This window comes from Coloeus monedula (assembly GCF_965178545.1).
Source record: "Coloeus monedula genome assembly, chromosome: 20".
Lineage (NCBI taxonomy): Eukaryota > Metazoa > Chordata > Aves > Passeriformes > Corvidae > Coloeus > Coloeus monedula.
The window spans coordinates 9,410,065-9,429,380 of NC_138800.1; the positions used below are offsets into that span (position 1 = coordinate 9,410,065).

The 19,316-nt window shown below is 53.6% G+C and overlaps 1 protein-coding gene across 1 annotated transcript; it reads left to right on the forward strand.

Annotated features, from left to right (window-relative positions):
- Positions 1 to 205: 205 nt before the first annotated feature.
- On the forward strand, positions 206 to 19,041 carry DHRS11 (dehydrogenase/reductase 11; the record flags this gene model as incomplete). Its single annotated transcript, XM_082294954.1, has 7 exons — positions 206 to 337; positions 10,282 to 10,491; positions 15,938 to 16,032; positions 16,506 to 16,635; positions 17,222 to 17,314; positions 17,918 to 17,983; positions 19,000 to 19,041. 7 exons carry the CDS (start codon positions 206 to 208, stop codon positions 19,039 to 19,041), a joined length of 768 nt encoding a protein of 255 aa, XP_082151080.1.
- Between the last annotated feature and the right edge of the window lie 275 nt (positions 19,042 to 19,316).

A 19,316-nucleotide genomic window follows, 5' to 3' on the forward strand; every position in this document is an offset into this window, starting at 1 on the left:
ACCACGCGCTGCCCTTTGCGCTCCGTTCCCTGGGGAGGGAAAACCCCAACCCCGCTCCCGTCAGCGCACGGAGGGCGTGTCCCCGACGGGCGTGTCCCACATTGGGCGTGTCCGGGGGGCCAGGGGCGTGTCCGGGGCGGGTCCCCGGGGCGGGGCTGCCGGCGGGCGGTGCTTTGTGCGGCGGCGGCGGGGCCGGGCCGGGGCCATGGAGCGCTGGACCGGCCGCGTCGCGCTGGTCACCGGCGCCTCCGTGGGCATCGGCGCGGCCGTGGCGCGGGCGCTGGTGCAGCACGGCATGAAGGTGGTGGGATGCGCCCGCAGCGTCGACAAGATCGAGGTACCGGCGGCGGCACCGGGGCGGGGGCCGCCTCCCCACGAGGCCGCGGCGGAGCGGGGCCGCTCCCGGGCTGAGCGCGGCCGGGCGGTGACACCGCGCGGGGGATGCCGCAGCCGGCCCGACCCGGCCTCTCCTGGCCCCGCGGCGGGTGGAAGGTGCCCGAGCGAGCAGCGCATTCAGTTTTGGGGTTTTTTTTGAGCCTCTTCTTATCGAGGTTAAAAATAGCATCTGCCCGGCCGGTGCCGGGAGCGGGATCGGGCTGCGGGCGCTCCGGGGCCCCTGCAGCCCCTCGGGGATGCGGCTGCTCGGGAGGCAGGGCGTTTCTAGGAGTTGGTGTTAAGATAGAGCTTCAGTCCTGCGAGGAGCATCTCTACAGCCCCGTCAAAAACCCCACGGCGCTGGCTTGAGAATAAAGATGCTTAAAAGAAGTGTTTCTCGGGATGCCTTTTGTAGCTGGGTGCGTTGGTCAGCTGTGCCTCGCGGTGGCACGAGCTAAAGCTTATTTGCCATTTAAGAAGTTTCCTCTGAGGGAGGAAATAAGTTTTAGTCAGCTTAAATATTGCCATCCTGGGTGTTTGGAGCTAAAGGAGACCTGTACAATATCCAGGGTTGGGTTCCCTTAGCCAGGGTGATAAGGGCTCTGCACAGCTGCCTGCACTGAGAATAAATGGTCCAAAATTCACGGAAACCAAGGCTCGGCACTGGTGGCATTGCTGAGTGGGGTTAAGTAAAGAAGTGCTTGGGAAAACCCAAACTTTTCCCCTTTTTCATTGCGTGTCGCAGAGGCGCCGCTTGCAGAGAGGAGAGAACGCCAACGTGACTTAGTGAACTGTCCTTTGGGCTTGCTTCTAATTTTGGACTTCCCAGCGTTTTGATGCGGCAGTTTGCAGGGAAAGCTGAGCTCTCCAAAGGCTTTCCCACGTGCAGCTGCCGGCGTTTGATGTGCTGGAGCCTCAGGGTGCCTGGCAAAGGATGCTCTAAAGGATGTTGTTGCTTCCCATTCCTCTCCGAAAAGTTATTCCCAATATTGCCGTTTCCACCAGTGCCCTTATCATGGATTTTGTTTTGGAATCTTTTCATTTGGGAAAGAAATCAATGAAACTTGTGTTTTCCTCTGGTGTTCACGTGAGTTTCCTTGCTTTCCGAACCTTTCCTGGCCGAAATACAGCATGGATTAACAACGAGCAGTCCTGTGAAGCTTTGCCTTTCCATTTCAGTGTGCACCAGGAGCAATCACTTCTGTATTGATGATTTATCGGCTTTGCTTGGGGTGCAGATGTGCTGGGTGGTGCTGGCTGCTCGCAGCTCCCAAACGTCCTGTGGTGTTTCAGACACGTGTTCCCACAGCAGCTGATGTTTGTCCCCGTTCCCTCCCGCCTCCCTGGGACCCAAGTGTGTCTGCAGCGCTGTCACTTGTTTTGGTGGGTGTCTGGACTGTGTTTTGCTCCGCTGCTATTCTGGGTTTATTTATTGTCAAGCATGTTTCCTTAACGAGGAAGAACATCCCAGCAGCGCTGCCCGCTGGGGGAAGGGAAGGTGGTGGAGTGTGGGGGGATCCAGGGTCACTGTGGGAGCAGCTCCATCACCTCCTGGCTGCCAGGGATGCTGTGGGAGCTTTGTACCCGATCCTGCCACGTTTCAGAGCAGAGCTGTTGATGGAGCTTTCCTCCAGGAGGTTCACCTTGAGGCTTTTCCTTAAAAAAAAAAAAAAAAAAAAAAAAAAAAAAGGAAGGTATTCAGGCTTGGAACTCCTGAGCTGCCGCCGAGGATCTGACTGCTGCTGATGTGAGGGGTGCTCTGATTTGGGGAAGCAGGGCTGGAACACAGTGATGGAGAGAGGAGAGAAGAGGAATGTGAAGGAGTTGAGGGCTTGGTGCTGCCAGAGCATCACAGACGTAGTTCACAGAATCGTGGAATCCCAGCCTGGCTTGGGTTGGAAGGGACCTTATAAACCATCCCATTCCAACCCCCATGAGCAGGGACACCTTCCACTATCCCAGGGTGCTCCAAGGCAGCTTGAAATGGAAAGAGGGCAGACGGCAGGGTGTAAAACCTGGAATACAGAGCTCACTGTGTAGCACAAAATCACTGTATTTCGTTGAAGTTCATTCAAGTCACCAGTTTTAAGGTAAAATGGCTGGAACCCCTCTGTAAGGTGGTTTTGTAACCTCCAGCTAACTGGTGGCTGAAAGAGCAGGTTGTCTGGTGGGGATTTAGCTCGGGCAATAAATGCTATGTCAAGATTTCTTAATCTCTTGGAAAATCAGATAAGGGCTTGAGGCAAGATAACGAAGGATTTGCAAAGTTGCGTGTTTGGCATTAAACCTGTGTCACAACACCAGTGGTCTTTATTTGGCTTTTGAAATAAAAACGTTAATGGCTCACAAAAAAACCCCACAAAAACTGCAGAAGGATCTTTTTTTTTCCCTTCCAGTGGCTCCACTGGCCACGTTTCCCTCTCTGCTCCCAAACAGCCCCGTGCTCCCCACTTGTGCTGCTTCTGTGACCAGAGACTTTTCGTGTGGGTCATCAGTGACTTTAAGAGCCAGACATCAAGGAATAACATATAATTAAAGTGGCTTTATTTTCCTTTTGCATGCCAGGAGGTAATTCAGGTTGAAGGCTTGTTTTAAATGCAGAGCCTGGAGGTACTAACAGCTGTCAAGGACTTTCTGGCGTGTTCTCAGTGAGTGTTTGCTGCTCTCCAGACACCGCCACGCGTTCCAAGTCAGGAGCTTTAATGAAGCAGCCAAGCGTTTTCAGCATCTTGGAAGACCAAGCTTTTGGGGGAAAATGCTCCTTAGGAGATGATCACCCTCCCAGGGCCCCCCTTGCTGGTCCTGGGGTCTCCAGGGTGCAGAGACTCACTGAGATTTTCAGCCACTCTGGTGTTCTTCAGCTTCCCTGCTCCTCATGTTTTCCAGGAATTTGTATTTAGTGTCCGACTTCTTGCAGCAGCACAAAAAAGGGGAGAATTTGCACATGCATGGGGCAAAATATTCCCCCTCCCGTCTGGCAAGCCCCTCTCTGGTCTTTTATTCAGTGAGATATGTGAGTTTTGTTTTGCAGGGTTCTTCGCCAGGGTGGGGAGGAATTGGGAGGGTTTTTTTGGCTCAGAGGCACTGAGGGACTCTGCAGCTTTTCTCTTGGAGTGCAGGAAGGCAGGAGACAGGGAGCTCTTTCCAAGGGGTTTGCAGTGATGCAAAGTACGCTCTTTTTATAATTAAAATGGATTTATTTTATATTTACAGAGAATGGCAGAAGTGCTGGCAGGGGCTCTCCCTCCATGCAGGGTGCCAGAGCCCTGGATCTGCAGCATGGCTGGGACTGTCACTGATGGGAGATGCTCCAGGTGGGACACTCCCACCTGCTCCAGGTCACTGGAAATCTTCCAGCAGCTCGTTCATTCCGTGGGTGCCTTGTTCTGGTGTGACCAGGGACACCATGGATGTTGTGTTCCAAAAGAAATCCATTTTTTTTTCTGTCTTTGTTGGCGTGCTGAGAGCAGAGCCAAGCGGGAAGCAATAAACGTGGTTTAAGAGACAAGGTTTAACTAATTACTTCCAATGCATTTGTGACAGGTATTGATCAAAGGTAACATTTATAACCAGGGCCTGCTTTGTCAAGGTTAGATCTGGCTCAGGAAACAGCCTTTGATAAGCTGAGCAATTGATTGCAGGTTGGAGCAGCCCAGTCTCTGAGGTCAGTGCTCTCTTCCCTGGCAGCAGCGTGGGTGTGTGGGAGGAGGAGGAAGGAGCTGAGTCTTCCTCGTGGGATCTGAGCATCCATTTGTGGTCACTCCCATGATCCCTGCCCAGCCCTAAGGTGCAAGGGAGGCTCTGGACCCTGTGGGTGCTCCATGAAGGGTAATTAACAGGTAATTGTTTCATAGCACCTGAGTGTGGTATTTAATTACCTGTAGGCAGATCATTGATGGTTTAGAGGTCACTTGGTTCCATTTTGGCCTCCCCTGGGGGTGTCTGTCCGTGGGGTGCAGCTGTGGTGTCCCTGGTGGGTCTGACCCTCTGCTCAGCAGCTGGGATGGGTTTCCTGGGCTGTTCCCAAAACCACGGCTTTCCCCACTCTTCAGGCAGGAGGAGCAGCTTCAGGCAGGATAATCCCAAGGCACGGCTCCTGTGGAGTGAATGACCTTCAGAGTCTCCTTGGCCTCTGGAAGGGCTTGTTTTGTGTTTGGCCAAGGCTTTGCCTCGGGGATGGTGGGAGCTTAAGGCCTCTGAAGTGCTTTTATTGCCACTTGTCCCTGAGCAGATCCTTTCCTGATAAACTGCAGAGACCCCCATAATTGCTGTCCAGAGTGGGGGGAACAAATGTTTTGCTGTTCCCATGATTTTCCTGAGCCTTGAAGCTCAAGAGGTTTAAACCAGGTTGGATTTCTCCTCTTTCTGCCCCAAAATGTGCTTTAAGAATGTCTCTTTGTGGCAGCCCCCCCTTCTCTGCTGCATTTCTGTTCCCTTGGGCTTTGCAATAGAGCAGCAATACCAGGGCATGCCATGCTCAGAGCCCCACAAATAAATAATGAGCCTTTCCTGGGGTTTTGGAGCTGGAATGGGGTGTGTGTGCTCCAACAAAGGTCAGGTGGCTGTCCTGTGCCTCAGTTTCCCTGTGTAAAACCTGGCAGCTATCCTGGGAAGGTGGGAGTGCTGTGCAGGGCCAGCGTTGGACACAGAGGGGACTTTCTGGCTGATTTTGGGTTTAAGGAGAGTGCCCAGAGCAGGGAGGTGTGAAAGGAGCTGCCACAGTGCTGTGGAGAAAACACGATGGTGTTTTTCCTGGGGTTTATGAATAGCTTAAGCTCCGCAGAAAGCAGTGGCTGTGCTAAAGTTGAGTTTTATCCCTGTCTCCTGCACGCTGCCCACGTGGGCAGTGCTGATGGGCATTTCCTGGCTGACAGGGTGGGTTTGTGCCAGCCCAGGTGGGTTTGTGCCAGCCCAGGTGGGTTTGTGCTGCCCTGGCTCTGTGACGTGCCGGCTTTCTGTCCTCGCCAGGCCCGTGTGGCTCAGCCGCTTGGCTGGGATCAGGCCGGCGTGGCCCCGAGCGGGGCTGGCGTGGCTGCAGATGTTTGATCCCAGCACCTGCAGCTGTGTGTGCCCGGGCAAGGGCTGCTCCTGGCACCCGCTGCTCCCGCCGGCCGGGCTGGGACGCGCGGGAGCCCCGTCCGCTTCTCCGCGGCTCGTAAGCCTGGGCTGGAATAAAATCCAGCACCTGCCACCGGAATTTCAGAGCTGGAGAGCGCTGGGAGCCCGTGGGGGAAAGCCCAGACCCCTCCTGGCGTGCATTAATCTGCCTCTCCCGAAGAGGATTCCTCGGGGATTACAGGCCGGGAGCTGAGGAGTGACCGTGGGGCCGCCGCTGCCCTCGCTGCCGGGCACAGCGGAAAGCACCGGGCCCTGCCAGCCCTGCAGAAAGGCCACGGCCACTCCGAGGGGTGCTGGCAGGAGAAGAGGCCCACCCCGAGCTGTGGTGCTGGGGACCCGCTGTTCTGGTGCTCATGGAGTGGCCCAGGCCCTGGATGCAGTCGGTGCTCGGGTCTGCCTGGGACCCCCGGCTCGGAGCTCTCGGTGCGTTGTCGGCTGCGGGGGCTCTCTCGGGGTGCTGGGGCTGGGAAGGGCTCGTGGCAGCTCTGGGAACAGGTCCTGGGTGTTCCCAGGAGCGCTCCCAAGTCCTGCTCACCTGGGATGTACTCGGTTGTCTGTTTTACTCAGGGTGGGTCCGTGCTGGTTTCCATGGACCTCTGATTGCACCTTAAATTCTCAGGGCATCTCAGACCTTCACCGCTGCAGGATTAGGCGGGGTTTGACTTAATTAAAAAAATTTTCCAGGTGGAGATGTCACAGGAGGCAGGTGCCAGGATCTGGGGGTGTCAGGCAGAAGCTGGGGCTCAGCTCTGCCCTCCAATCTGGGTGTCTGTGGGTTGCCTTGGGAATCTGCTGGTGGAACGGGCAGCGACAGGCACAGCTCAGAGTAAGGCAGAGATATTGCTCTAATGAGCTGTCATGGTGACAGCAGCGTCTCCTCCTCCCCCACGCCAGCCTGGAGCAAGAAGGGAAAAACTAAAAATGCCTTGACGTGAGGAGGGACTGTGTGAGTGCCTGGAGGTAGCAGGGACCTCCGGGGCGCTGCGGCTCGTGTGTGACACTGGAAATTGAAAATTAAGTGAGCTAAGAAAAACATATCCTGGGATGTTCAACTGCTGGGAAAGTGCAGGGAGCAGGGAGGGCTTGGAGAAGAGCAGCGTGGCTCTGGAGCAGTCTGGGAGGACAGCTCCCAGGTGATGGCTCAGCCAGACCCAGCTTAGCAGGAGCCTGGCTCCAGTGCCTGGGAAGAAATGTGCAGTAGTATTTACCCTTGGATCATGTGGGCCAAAAGATACCCACAGCTCTGAATCTCTCTCATGGTCACAGAGCACTGTGGAAATAAACAAATAAACCTCACTCTAGTGCTTTATTCACTGTACATCTCTATTATGCCGTTGTACTGCTATTAAATCTTAATTAAAAGCAGCTTCAGACTTGCCAATCAGTGGAATGAAAGGGTTTGTAAGCCCTCAGTTTTCTTTCAGAGCTGTGGTGCTGTTTTCTCTGATGAATTTTTCTCCTTCATTTCCTTTAGATAGCAAAAGTAATTGGGGTGACTTGGGTGCTTTTCCAGCTGGTTTCTTGGTGCAGCTCTGTGTTTAAGCACTAGTTCAGTCAGTAGGACACAAGTACCTGTGATGAATGGCAGGTTAGATTAAAAATTACCTGATGGCTTCTTCTGGCTTTAGTCTCTCTGAACTAAATGTGTCTGAAGCTAATGGGATGGTTTGCCAAATAAAACCCTACATGACTCCTTCTTTTTTTTCCCCCTCCCCTTAAGAGTCCCTTAACATTTTTATATCAATTAGTTCTGTAAAACCATTTTACCAGGACTGAATGTAAATGCAGGGGGCTGTGCCCCATATACACAAAGAGCATTAACCCCTTCTGGGGAGAACTGGTGGTTTCTTAACACAGCAAACCCATCCCATCAATGTGAGGCATCCTTCCAGACAGAGTAGCACCTGGATGTCCATTTCCAAGCATCCAGAGATAATGGTGTGTATACAGAAATGCTGGAAGTGTCCCAGGCCAGGCTGGACAGGGCTTGGAGCAACCTGGGATAGTGGAAGGTGTCCCTGCCCGTGGCAGGGTGTGGAACTGGATGATCTTTAAGGTCCTTCCAACCCAAACCATTCTTATTTCAGATTTCCATCTCTGCTGCTGGAGTTGCACTGGCCTTGTCTGTATTGCTGTTGCATTACCTGGTCACTCTCAAACTGTTTATGAAATCTGGAAAACCAGCTTTTTTTCTCTTTTTCTTTCCTCCATGTGCATGTGGCATGCTCAAAGTGGAACGAGCATCACTTGAGTGACTTAATGGATGCTCTGAAAAAAAACTCTGCAAGCTCCGTAGCTCAGAGAGTGGCTTTTCAAAAGTCTCTTGCAAACTTGCCCGCAGTTGATGTTTCTTTGAAGAGTCTGTGATGACTCTTTATCTGTAGATGGTTGAAGCACGTTCAGCCCTGCCTGGATGTCAGCAGTGTTCAGCACTTGGTTTTCAAAGAGAATTTGTTAGCACAAGTGCAGCCTGAGAGATGAAAGGATCCGTGCTGAGGCTCGTTGGAGGCGGCGAGACACCAGACAGGGAGAGAAAGGTTTTGAGAGAGATTTGGTTTCCCTGGTCACTTGTGTCAGAGAAGCTTTTCTCCCAGGGAGAAAGCCCTTTCTGTCTGTGTCTGCCTGGGAACAGACGATGGGCAGCTCCAGCACTGGAGGCACTGCTGTCCAGAGCCCACAGCCAGAATGGTCAGGTTGGAGGGACCACAGTGGGGCATCTGATACAACCTCCCTGCTCCAGCAGGGTCATCCCAGAGCAAATCACACCCCTTGTTTCCTCTGCTCCTTCATCTGTGACTGCTTCCACTGAGAGGCTGGACTGAGCAGGGAAAGGTTTCTCCAAATGGTGGAAGTGGCAGCTGGACATGGAAACAGCTGTGAGACATGGCCCTGTGTCCCTCTGGGGTGTCCATGAGCTTTTCTGTCCTTTCCTGTCCATGTTGATGAGCCCTTCTTCCTCCAGCCAGCTCTCCTGGCATGGATCCTGCTCTGGGAGATTCCTCCCAACCCCTTGTTCCTGTGTTTCTCATCTTTGAACATCTTTGGCATTGCCTGGTTTGCACTCTCGCACCAGTTCGTGGTCCCTTTGCCCCTTTTTCCCTCCAGTGTCTTTGCAGGAATGAGACCCCATCCCTGGAGCAGTTTAGAACCTTCCAGCAGCCCTTCATACTGCTGTGAATTTTCTAAGTGCTGCTCTTGCAGATTTCCCCCCCCCACGACTGTTTTTTCAAGCCTGTGCTCCGATAGTGAAAAAGAATATATTTTTCCACTCTTATCAGCACGTCATCAACAAGGTTGCCTGTATGGCAAAGTGCAGGCAGCCCCAGGAGGGCACAGAGAGGCAGGATTCAGTCCCAGAGGCACCTTTGTTCAGGCAGAGATGTTGTCAGCTCAGCCTGAGCAGGGCTCTCCAGGGATCCTGATGCTGCTGGGGTGGATCGATCTCCGGCTGAACTCAGCACGTCCGTCCTCGTGTCGCCTGGTGCTGTGAGAGCAATACTAATCATTCTTGTGGTACTGCAGTGCCTTCCCTGTGCTGGGAGCCAGACAGGAGAGCAGCTCCTGCACCACAGCTCAGCCCTGGGCTGGTTCTGGCTTGTGGTCCATGAAAGCTGTGGGTTGCTGGGAAAGGTAAAGCAGCAAAGCTGCAACTCCCTGCTCAGGGCCTTGGTCCAGCTCTGTGGTGGGCTCAGCTGCTGGGAAACACAAAAATCATTTACCAAACAGAGCCACTTGCCCCAGAGTGCTTCAAATGAACGTGCTTGGGGTGCAGGGAGGGCTGGGGAGGGGCTGGCATTTGTCCCTCTGCAGGGCAGGAACTCCGGGCTCGGAGCTGCTCCGCAGCCGCCTTCGTGTGCAATCACGTCCAGGAGATTCCTGCACTGGGCCTCGCTCCTCCTTTTATGAAAGGCTGGAAATTGCAGTCCTTGGAATGCAGGGAGGAGCTGGGAGGAGTGGGAAAGCTGCCCGTGGCAGGAGCAGGGCTTTATTGCACCCGCTGAAATGTCACTGTTGGTGACACCGCCGCGGGCCACGGCGTTCGAGTGATTTGGTGGACGTTTGTAGGCAGAGTCCATCTCCCCGCAGGAGCCAGACATCATGTGGCTCCTGCCTGGCGCTGGGAGCTGTCACTGTCACTGCTGTGACACATCAGGGAGGAGATGCTGCTTCTCATTAGTGTCAGGGGTAAAGGGCATCCTCGGGAGGATGCGGTGTGGTGGCAGCAGCGCAGGCGGCCAGCAGCAGCTCCTGGCCTTTCCTTGGCTTTGTGTCACCCAGCCTGACAAAAGATTGGGATATTTGGAGTAATTCTTGGTCCTGGCTAATGAGGAATTGTCAGGCACATCCTTTGCCAGTGTGGCAGACTCAGAGCCTGGTGCCAGGGCAGGATTTATTTGTATTTTGCCAGCACTGCTCACCTTGAGCAGTACTGCCCGGGGTGATGGATGAGCACTGAGAGTGTCCTCAAGTTCAATAACTTAAGGGCTGGAGCTCTCCGCTTCTCCTGGATATGATATCTCCTTTTTCTTAATTAACATCACAGTGATTCTTCCCCAGTGCCTGCTTTTCAGCCTGGGATGTGTTAGCCCTGAGGTGTGTTTTTCAGGAAATGGCTGGATAAGCTGCTCCACAAGGAGAGGGGGCTGATGGCTGTTTCCATCCTTCCTGAAGGTTGTGTTTTCCCTTCCTGATGGCTGTGTTTTCCTTTCCTGATGGCTGTTTTTTCCCTTCCTGATGGCTGTTTTTTCCCTTCCTGATGGCCGTTTCCCTCCTCCCTCTCTCCCCTAGAAGCTGGCAGCAGAGTGCCAGAGCGCCGGCTACCCGGGGACGCTGATCCCGTACAAGTGTGACCTGTCCAACGAGGAGGAGATCCTGTCCATGTTCTCGGCCATCAAGACCCTTCACCAGGGGGTGGACGTCTGCATCAACAACGCGGGGCTGGCCCGGCCCGAGCCCCTGCTCTCGGGGAAGACGGAGGGCTGGAGGACCATGATAGATGTGAGTATCCTCCCGAGGGAGCAGGAGCTGGGCCACATTTCTCTTTCTTCTGGCCACCATCTACTCATTTCAGAGCTGAGGATCTGCTCCCCAGCCTGCTCTGACCAGGTTTGCTGCTTGGGGAGTGGAAGAACACCTTGCCCTGCTGAGCCCTCACCTTGGAGGATGGAAACACAGCAGCACTTTTCCTTTAGCTCCCTGAAGGGTGGAGAGCCTCACTTTTTTTTTCTTCAATAAAGCAGGAAATCGAATGCCAAGCGCTTGGCTTCTGCAGCTAATCCTGTTAGTTGTGGCAGTGGGTTGTAAAAATGGGCAGATTCTTTTTGGCTTAAAAAGCTGTAATGCTTTTTGTCTTTTGTCATAGCTTAATTTTCTGCCCATAATCTGGTTAGGGCTGGATGTGAATGAGAGCATTTTGTGTGCTGAAATGGGAGTTGTGCACATGGCCCATCCCATTTACAACTTCTCCCTGGGTCCTCCTGTCCTGAGGTGCTGCTGGGCATCTCTCTGTGACTTCACCATTTTTTGTCATTATGTGAGGGCCCTTTTCTGCACCTAGCAGTGGCAGCCACAGCTGTGGGACCTCAGCATGGTTTGGGTGTCCTTGCAGTGTCCCCTCCTGCAGCTCTGGCCAGTGAGGTGCTGAACCAAGAGCCTTTCATGGAGTGATCTCCCCTCCTGTGCCACTTTCTCTTGTACACAGAAGTGTTTTCCTCACAGGAGCAGGAGTGGGACTCATGGCTGTGAGTAATCCTTGTGGCACTTCCAGCAGCTCTGAGAGCTTGTCCCAGTGAAGGGAAGGACATGTCTGAAAAGCTGTTTGAAGCTGTAGGCTCAGGGCCACTGTGTCCAACAGTGGAGTCAGCTGTGATGTGTCAGCTCCCCTGGCTGTTCCTCCAGAGTGGTCTCGGGGGCTGTGTAAAGCAAAACAGAGAAGCACATTGAGGCTTCAGACTCCTGCTGCCAGGGCAAGAGCTGCCATATCCTGGCTAATTAAGTTCTTGTTAGGATTTTGGCCTCACTGCTGGCTGCTGTGACTGCAGCCAAAGCAAGCTCAGCTCAGCTTTGTCTGCCCAGCCAGGCTTTGTGAGCTGCCCAGCCTGGGTCACTGCACAGCCGCATCTCCCCGGCCCCCGTTGCCATGGAGGCTTTAAAGAAAATGAAGTGAAGTGTAGCTGAGGCTGAGCTGGTGTCCAGCAGGGCACTGCCCAGCCCTGACTCGCTGCGAGCCGGGCCCTGGGGGTCACCTGGGCCTTGGAAACTCCTTGTCCTGGTCCCTGGGACCGTGTGATGTGTGGATCCCTCGGGGATGCTGCGTGTCCCTTGTGCTCCTTTGTCTCTGTTCTTTATCAGGTGGGCAGGCTGAGGGGACTTGTGGTTCTTCCCAGCTGAAAGCCCTTCCCCATTCCATATTCCCTTCCCTGGCTGCTCAGCTGGAAGTGCTCCTTTTAATCTCATCTCCCACCACTTTTAGGGAGTAGGATTTTGGAATGGGGATTTTCCTGTATGAGACACACCGGTGTTGGTGATTACAGTGGCTCAAAGTTTGGGAGCCTGGGGGGTCCCCCTGCTTGTGGGTGCTGCTTTGGGGTGGGAGGAGAGGCAGGGTGGTGACCCCACAAGGGCAGTGTTATGAAACGGGGCTGGGGGAATGTTTTATTCCCAGGGATGATCCGTACGGCTCTCTCTGCTCCCACTGCTTGGCAAAAATGCTGTTGTAGCACTGGGAGCAGCCTGAGACACCCAAGCTCTCTCCCTGTGCTGGCAGATATTTTCCTCTCACCATCCTCCCAGCAGCTGCTGGCTTGGCTCCTGATTTCTGTGTTAATTGAACAACCCTCCCACCTCCAATGGAAAGGCAAAGCCCTGGGATGCTCCAGAGCCAAATGCTTCACCCACCCTGGCCTGGGCAGCCCGACAAGCCTGGGCTTTGCTTTTTATGCTGCTGCTGAGGGGTAGAAGCAGCTCAGTGGAGTTTTCCCTTTTGTTCTGTGCCCCTGCTTTGTGGCTGCATGGAAATGTCTCCTGGAAATGTCTCCTGGAAGTGTCTGTGTCTCCAGGCCGTGCAGGCGCCGGGGCAGGGCCTGGGGGGGCTCTGCAGGGCCAGCCAGGCCCGTTCCCCTCGCAGGGGCAGGACAGGGAGGGCTGCCAGTACCTTTCACAGGCCACTGGGCTTTGCAGAGCTGTGTGGGAGCAGGGAGGCTTCTTCCCGAGCTTCCCTGGAGAGCAGCGTGGTGGGAGGTGCTGTTGGAGAGTTCCAGGGCACCTCTGGGCTGCAGGATGGGAAAAGTTTCCAAACAGCCATCGATCCATCGATTTAGGAGGCATTAGGGCCTTAAATTAAAGGCATTTTTTTTCTTTTTAGTAAATTGATTTTTGCTTCCATGCATTTTTTATGAGCTTTGAGGCTCTGTCTCCTTCCAGATTCCCCTCTCAGTATTCTCCTTCTTGCTTTATATCTAAGTCAGAACCATGTTATCATTTACTTATTCCCCTCCTTTCCTAATGTTCCCGTTCTTTGTTGGCTGGTATTTATTCCCGAGGTGGGAGCTGCTTCTCCCCAGGCTGCAGGGAGATGTTTGGAATCGCAGATGTGTTGCTTCACAGCAGCACAGAGCCCTGCCTCTCCAGCCAGCAGATCTGCTGTGGGTGCAGGAGGGAAGGTGTCACCTCAGGCAGGTTCTGAGCCCATCCTCCCCTGGTTCACAGCTTCCCCCATCTTCTCGCTGATTTGTGAGGCTGGAGCAAAGTCCTGATGTGCAGGAGGGGCTGGGGCTGGGTGCTGTGCACACACTGAGCCAGGCTCCGGGGCTGCAGCAGCTCCTTCACGTTTTACCCACTGACCTTTCCAGCCAGGAATTGAAGCTGAACTTCCCATTTTCCCTGCTCAGGGCACAGAGGGCTGCAGCACACATCCTCTCGCTCCTCTAGACATGGAATGGGTTTGATTCTTGGCATTACTCGTTGACAAGCCAGGCTCTGTTCTTCTTGCTTTTCTAAACCATCTGTGCAGGGATGTGTTTGCTGTAAGCTGTGTTTCCATGTGTGCTTTGGAGCTGAGGTACTCGTTTGGATGCCTTGGAAAAGGCTGATTCTGGGAAGTGAAATGCTGAGCACTTCTAGGAACAGGGTCTTTTGTGTTCTCTAATGTGGCAATTGGAAGTCGTTAATTGCTGGGAAATGTGGTTTCTGTCACGGAGCTGCTGCCTGGGCAGTGAGCAGGCCCCAGGTGTGGTGGCCATCCTTGCCAAGGGACCTTTGAACCTTTTCTCCTTAAAACAGGAACCAGGCAGAAAAATGTCTTACATGGATATGCATGCTCGGGGTGATACAGACTTGCTCGTTTTCCAGGCGTGTTTTTAGGTTCCTCAGTGCCTGTTCCACATTTTGAAATGGGATTTCACCCCAAAATCCAGCCTGTGCTGGTGGGAAAAGGCCATCCCAGCTCAGCTGCCTTCCAGCCAGTTGTTTTGTTCTACCGTGGGGTTTTATCACAGGGCTCTGGACTTTCCCACAGTGGCTGTTGATTGGGATCTTGCTTTGCCAGGAGCTGTCAAAATGTTGTAACTCTGCCCACGCGAGGAATGGCTGCTCCCTGAGTCACAGGCTTTGGGATGATGTTACCCTCTAGTGGCCTTTGGAGAGGGAGTTGGGAGTGACTGCTCCAAAACTGAGCTGCCTGCTGGGCTGGGGCATCCTGGGGCAGGGATGTTGTTTGTCATGAAGGGTTTCTCCACCAGCAGTTGCCCAGATCCAGATCCCAAAGGACTCCTGCGTCCCCTGACCACCCTGCTGTGGAATCCCAAAGCCTGCACATGCCCTGCCTGCTCTGGGCTTCACTCCAGTGCTGAGGGGCCCTTCTGCTGCCCTTTCTGCTCATTTTCCTCCTTGCACAGCCCAGGTGAATTCCCAGGTTAAAGATTTATCCCTGCAGTTCCAGGTGTGATGGCCGAGGTGCCCAGCAGTGACTCTGTGCTTGGCCAAAGTGCACTTGGATGGGGCTGATGACTCCACTTGTGTTGCCTGGGTACTCCCAGGATCAGACAAACGCCCTGTTTATCTCTGGCCGGGACAAACCCCTCACGGATGGCCTCTGGCAGTGAACAGGGAATAACAACCGAGACAAAAGCAGTGACAGAAGATCCTTGAGCTGACCCCGCTCCCCTTTGTGCTGCTCAGGAATTGCATCTCTCAGCTCCAGCCCTTTCTCCAAACCAGTGGCCCTCTTCTGCCTGTCCTTCCGTGCCAGCAAGTCCACGTTATTCTGCCCTGTTCTTGTTCATGATTTTCCCAGCGATGATCCCCAGCCCTCCCCCGTCTCCATCCCTCGCTGCCCACATGGCCTCGTTCCTGCTGCTCCACCCATTTATAGTGCCACTATTCCTTCTGATTCATCTGAAAATCAGTTCTTCCTGGAGATTTCACTCACTGCAGCGTGTTCAGACCCTCCTGTCCTGCTCATTTAGCTGGCAAAGTGACACAATGTTAGACAGGACCTGCCAGGGCATGGTCACAGCCTTTCTGGCGGCCTTCAGCAAATCCCTTTCCAAATCTCAGCCACCTGAGCAATTAGCACTGCTGCTGAGATTCGTGCTCATCAGTCCTGCACGTACCTCTGGGCCCTTTGTATTCCAGCTGGGAGAATGTCCTTATCTTTATCTACACCCAGAGCTTTGACTCTGTGTTTTATGATCAGGGAACCCTGGAGGCAGCTGTGCATTAATGGCTCCACAGCATTAATGGTTGTGGAGGTGACAGGACTGAGTTTAACCAAGCCAGGACACGATGGGAAGTGCTGGTCCAAAGAGCAAGAGCTCGGAAAGCTCTGGATCCTAAAGGACGGGGCAAATCGCCAGTTAGGGCTGAGGAAAATGTCAGCAGGCAGTGACAGATCGGTGGCTTGCACACCCCCAGGGTGAGTTGCCCACTCTGGTGTTCCCTGTGGCACAAAGTGATCTTTGGTTCGTGTGTCCTGGGAGCTCTTTGGTGGCCACGGTGCCTCCTCTGAGCTGCTGGCGCTCTGACAGGCAGGATCTGGGGATTTCCTCATTAACGAGCTGACCTAATTACCTGCTGTTAGTGCCCTGCCAGCTGCCCAAAGCCCGGAGTGCTCGGTGCTCGGCAGAACCGCAGGCTCTGTCTCCTGCCTGCAGGGAGGGGGTTTGCTCTCCCTTAATTTGGGATTTGCCCTCACACTTGCCCCTAAAACAATCAAGTCCATTCATTTCTGCTCACTCTGGGTGTCTGTGCACCCCCTGCCCCTGTGACTGCAGCCCCCAGCTCAGGTGTGGGGTGTATGAGCAATTCCCTCTCCGGGTGTTCCTGGGAATTGCCAGGGGACAGGGACTGGAACTGATATCCCAGGCTTTGGGCACACGAGGGGCAAATCAAGGGGTGCCAGGCAGGGCTGCTGGGCTTAATTTCTTCTTCTTTTCTCCCCCCTCAGGTCAATGTGATGGCTGTGAGCATCTGCACCCGGGAGGCCTACCAGTCCATGAAGGAGAGAAACATCGACGATGGGCACATAATTAACATTAACAGGTGAACAAAGAGGGCTGTGGGATCAGCCTCGGGGGCTTCCTGCTCTTCCCTGCAGCACAGAGGGGATTTAAGCACTTTGTGGGGTCAGCCATGGGGGCCTCCTCCTCCTCCCTGCCTTACAGGAGGGATTTAAGCACTGGAGTTTCAGGCTTGCTGTGCTGCTGATGGGGTTTTCCAAGGATTGTGGTGGTTGATACTTCAAACTTGATCTTTGCTGGTCTAAAGCAAGGAAGACGAAACCAGGGAAAAAAGGATAATACCAAAGCAGGGAGAAAAGGATAATATCAATCACTTATGATGGGGCAGGACTGAGATTGATTTCTGGAGCTGGTCAGGAAGTTTGAGTCGTGTTGAGAGGAGCTTGTGGTGTGTTCCCTGCTGCAGGCCCCGTGTCAGCTTCTCTGTGGGTTTATTGTGATGCTCTGGGTGTCCTGCTGGTCCCTCCAGCCCTGTCCCCTGTGCTCTCCCCCCAGCATGAATGGCCACAGCGTGGTGCCCCAGTCCGTGGTGCATTTTTACAGTGCCACCAAGTACGCGGTGACAGCGCTGACCGAGGGGCTGCGGCAGGAGCTGCGGGAGGCCAAGACCCACATCCGAGCCACAGTGAGTGCTGAGGGCCCCCTGCTTCCCTCTGCCCTGGTGGGAGGCAGGTTTCATGGGTCAGAGCTTTCCCCTTTGGGAAAGAGCCGAGGGGATGCAAAAATAGTGCTCAGCACACTGGGAACGGCCTAGAAATCCTGTGGGAAGCTGTGGCTGTCTTTGCCAGGCAGGTTGGGGCACAGGGCCGTGTCTGGGAAGGGATTTTTTGGGTGCACAAAGTGGGCAGGTGCTTGTTGGGGGGGGTCACATCAACAGAGGGAGGCACTCAGCTGGGCTCTCTGCTCTCAGACAGAGCTTTTCCGTGTTTTTCTTTGCTTCTCTGTGCCTCTGGGGTGTGAACAGGCAGGTACCCACCAGAGATATCTGCCACAACAATCATTAAGGCAAAGCCTGCTCACTTCAACTATTCCCTTAAAAAATGAGTGGGAAAGGAGAATAACAGAAAAATGGATGTTTTTCTGTTTGGTTTTTTTTTTTTTTGCTTTTTCTAAAAAGATTTCTCTCCTTTTCTTTTTTTTTTTTTTTTTTTTTATTCTTTTACTAAAGGGGAATTACGAATCCTATTAGGATGTGCTCTGCTTTTTTCCAGTGCATATCTCCAGGACTGGTGGAAACAGGATTTGCTTTTAAACTTCATGATAACGACCCCGAGAGAGCTGCTGCAACCTATGAAAGCATTCGGGTAGGACTTGGAGGAATGGAAACAGGGAAGTGGCTCTGATTATAATTGAACAGTCTTTGTCCTGGCTAATGGTTCCAGCCCAGTGCTCTCCAATCTCAGCCCTCAAACATCCAATTTTGCTCTGGTATTTATTTGCACACTGTGTAGATTTTCATTTGGATTCAGTTTCCAGCTCCTTATATTTTTCCATCTATTTTGATGCTTTCCTGTAAATAAGTATCAGTCAGCTCTGCCATTTTGCCAGCTGTGACTTCTTCATTGCCCAGAAGGTGTGACAAACAGAGGTGCCAGCACAAGGAGAAGTGTTGTCTTGCAGGTGGCACGGGGTTTCCTGTGGGAATTCCTGATGAGGATGGCAGTGCCTGACCTGGCAGAATTACTGTGCCAGCAGTGAGGTTATTCACAGCAGTCGAAGAATTATCAGCACCAGACACATCCTTTGTTAAATTTTTAATTGATTTGGTATTTCCTGCTTGCTTGTGCCTTCTGGACATGCCCCAGTGACACTGTCTGACCTCATTATGGATGGGCAGGAGAGGAGGGATCTCGTGGGGAACGTTCTGTGGTGCCCTTTGACCGAGAGCCCCTTTGCTGTCGTTGCAGTGTCTCAAGGCTGAAGACATGGCCAATGCTGTCATCTATGTCCTCAGTGCCCCTCCTCACGTACAGGTAGGCTGGGGCTGAGGCTGGAGGGGCTGAAGGCTGCCCTGGCCTGGCTGATCCACCGCTGGATCAGCTGGGAGCTTAGGGAGCCTGTGCTGGGGATTAGCAGGGATCACGTTTGTTTACATTTCCCAGGTGGCAGCTCTGGGATTGCTCTGAGATGGCACTGCAGGGGCTCTGGGATAGCACTCTCAGGCTCTTCACATCCCTGTGGATCCAGCAAAGGCTGAGCTGACTCTCATTCTTCCCCCAGAGGGTGCTGGGCACTGCCCAGGCTACCCAGGGAATGGGCACATTCCCAAGGCTGCCAGAGCTCCAGGAGCATCTGGACAACGCTCCCAGGGTGGGATTGTTGGGGTGTCTGTGCAGGGTCAGGGCTTGGACTAGATGATCCCTGAGAGTCCCTCCCAGGTCAGGATATTCTGTGATTCCATGATCCTAGAAAAGGACTGTGCAAGGCAGGGGGAATGTGAGGGGTAGGGGGCACGCTCTGCCCTTTGGATGGTGCCATCTGAGATTTGCTGAGAGTCTTGGGTCCTGCCAGTTGCCAGCTGACGTGTTGGACCTTCTCCCTTCAGTGTGGGATGCTTGTGCTGCCAGAGGGACTCCCCTCTTGAGAGACAAGAAATATTTGGCCAGCTTTGGGCTGGAGGCAGCAGCAGCAGGAGCAGAGCTGGTGTTCAGCACGTGCAGCAGCAGAGTTCCTGTTGTGAAAGCAGACTTTGATCGTGAGGGGTTCCACAGTGTCTCGTGTGAACTCTGCTCCCTGGAGCAAGACGTGCTCCCTGACACTGCATCCCTGGGGATAACTGGCTTTACTTGGCTTAAAAAGAAAAGATCCTGCACCTTTTCTGTGCATATTTGAGCTTTTGCCCCCTGCTAAAGGCCGAGCAGGTCCATTCACCCCTGCTTTCCTCACATCTCAGTTAATCAGGCTGGTTCCTGCTCACAGGCTGGGGCAGCAGAGAAGTGCCCAGGGCAGAGTTCCAGTGCACAATTCCATTCATGTTGGTCTCTTGCAGATCGGGGATATACAGATGAGGCCCACGGAGCAGATCTCGTAGCAGGGGAGGAGGATGAGGAGGACCATGAGCAGCACCGTGTCCACTCCACTTGGAACCCTCTGGCAGCCCAGGGTTCCCTCGGCTGGCTGGCAACATTTTAATCAAGTACCAAGGATCGTGTTTGAAGAATTATTTTTCTCTCCCTCTCTCTGAGCTGGTGCTGGTGCTGAGCCAGTTTGAAGAAAGAAAAACCACAAACTCGTAGTGGGTCTCTTTCTCTCCCACTCCTTTCTGAAACTGCTTAAGAGTAAAAATGTATTTGAAAATAATGCAGG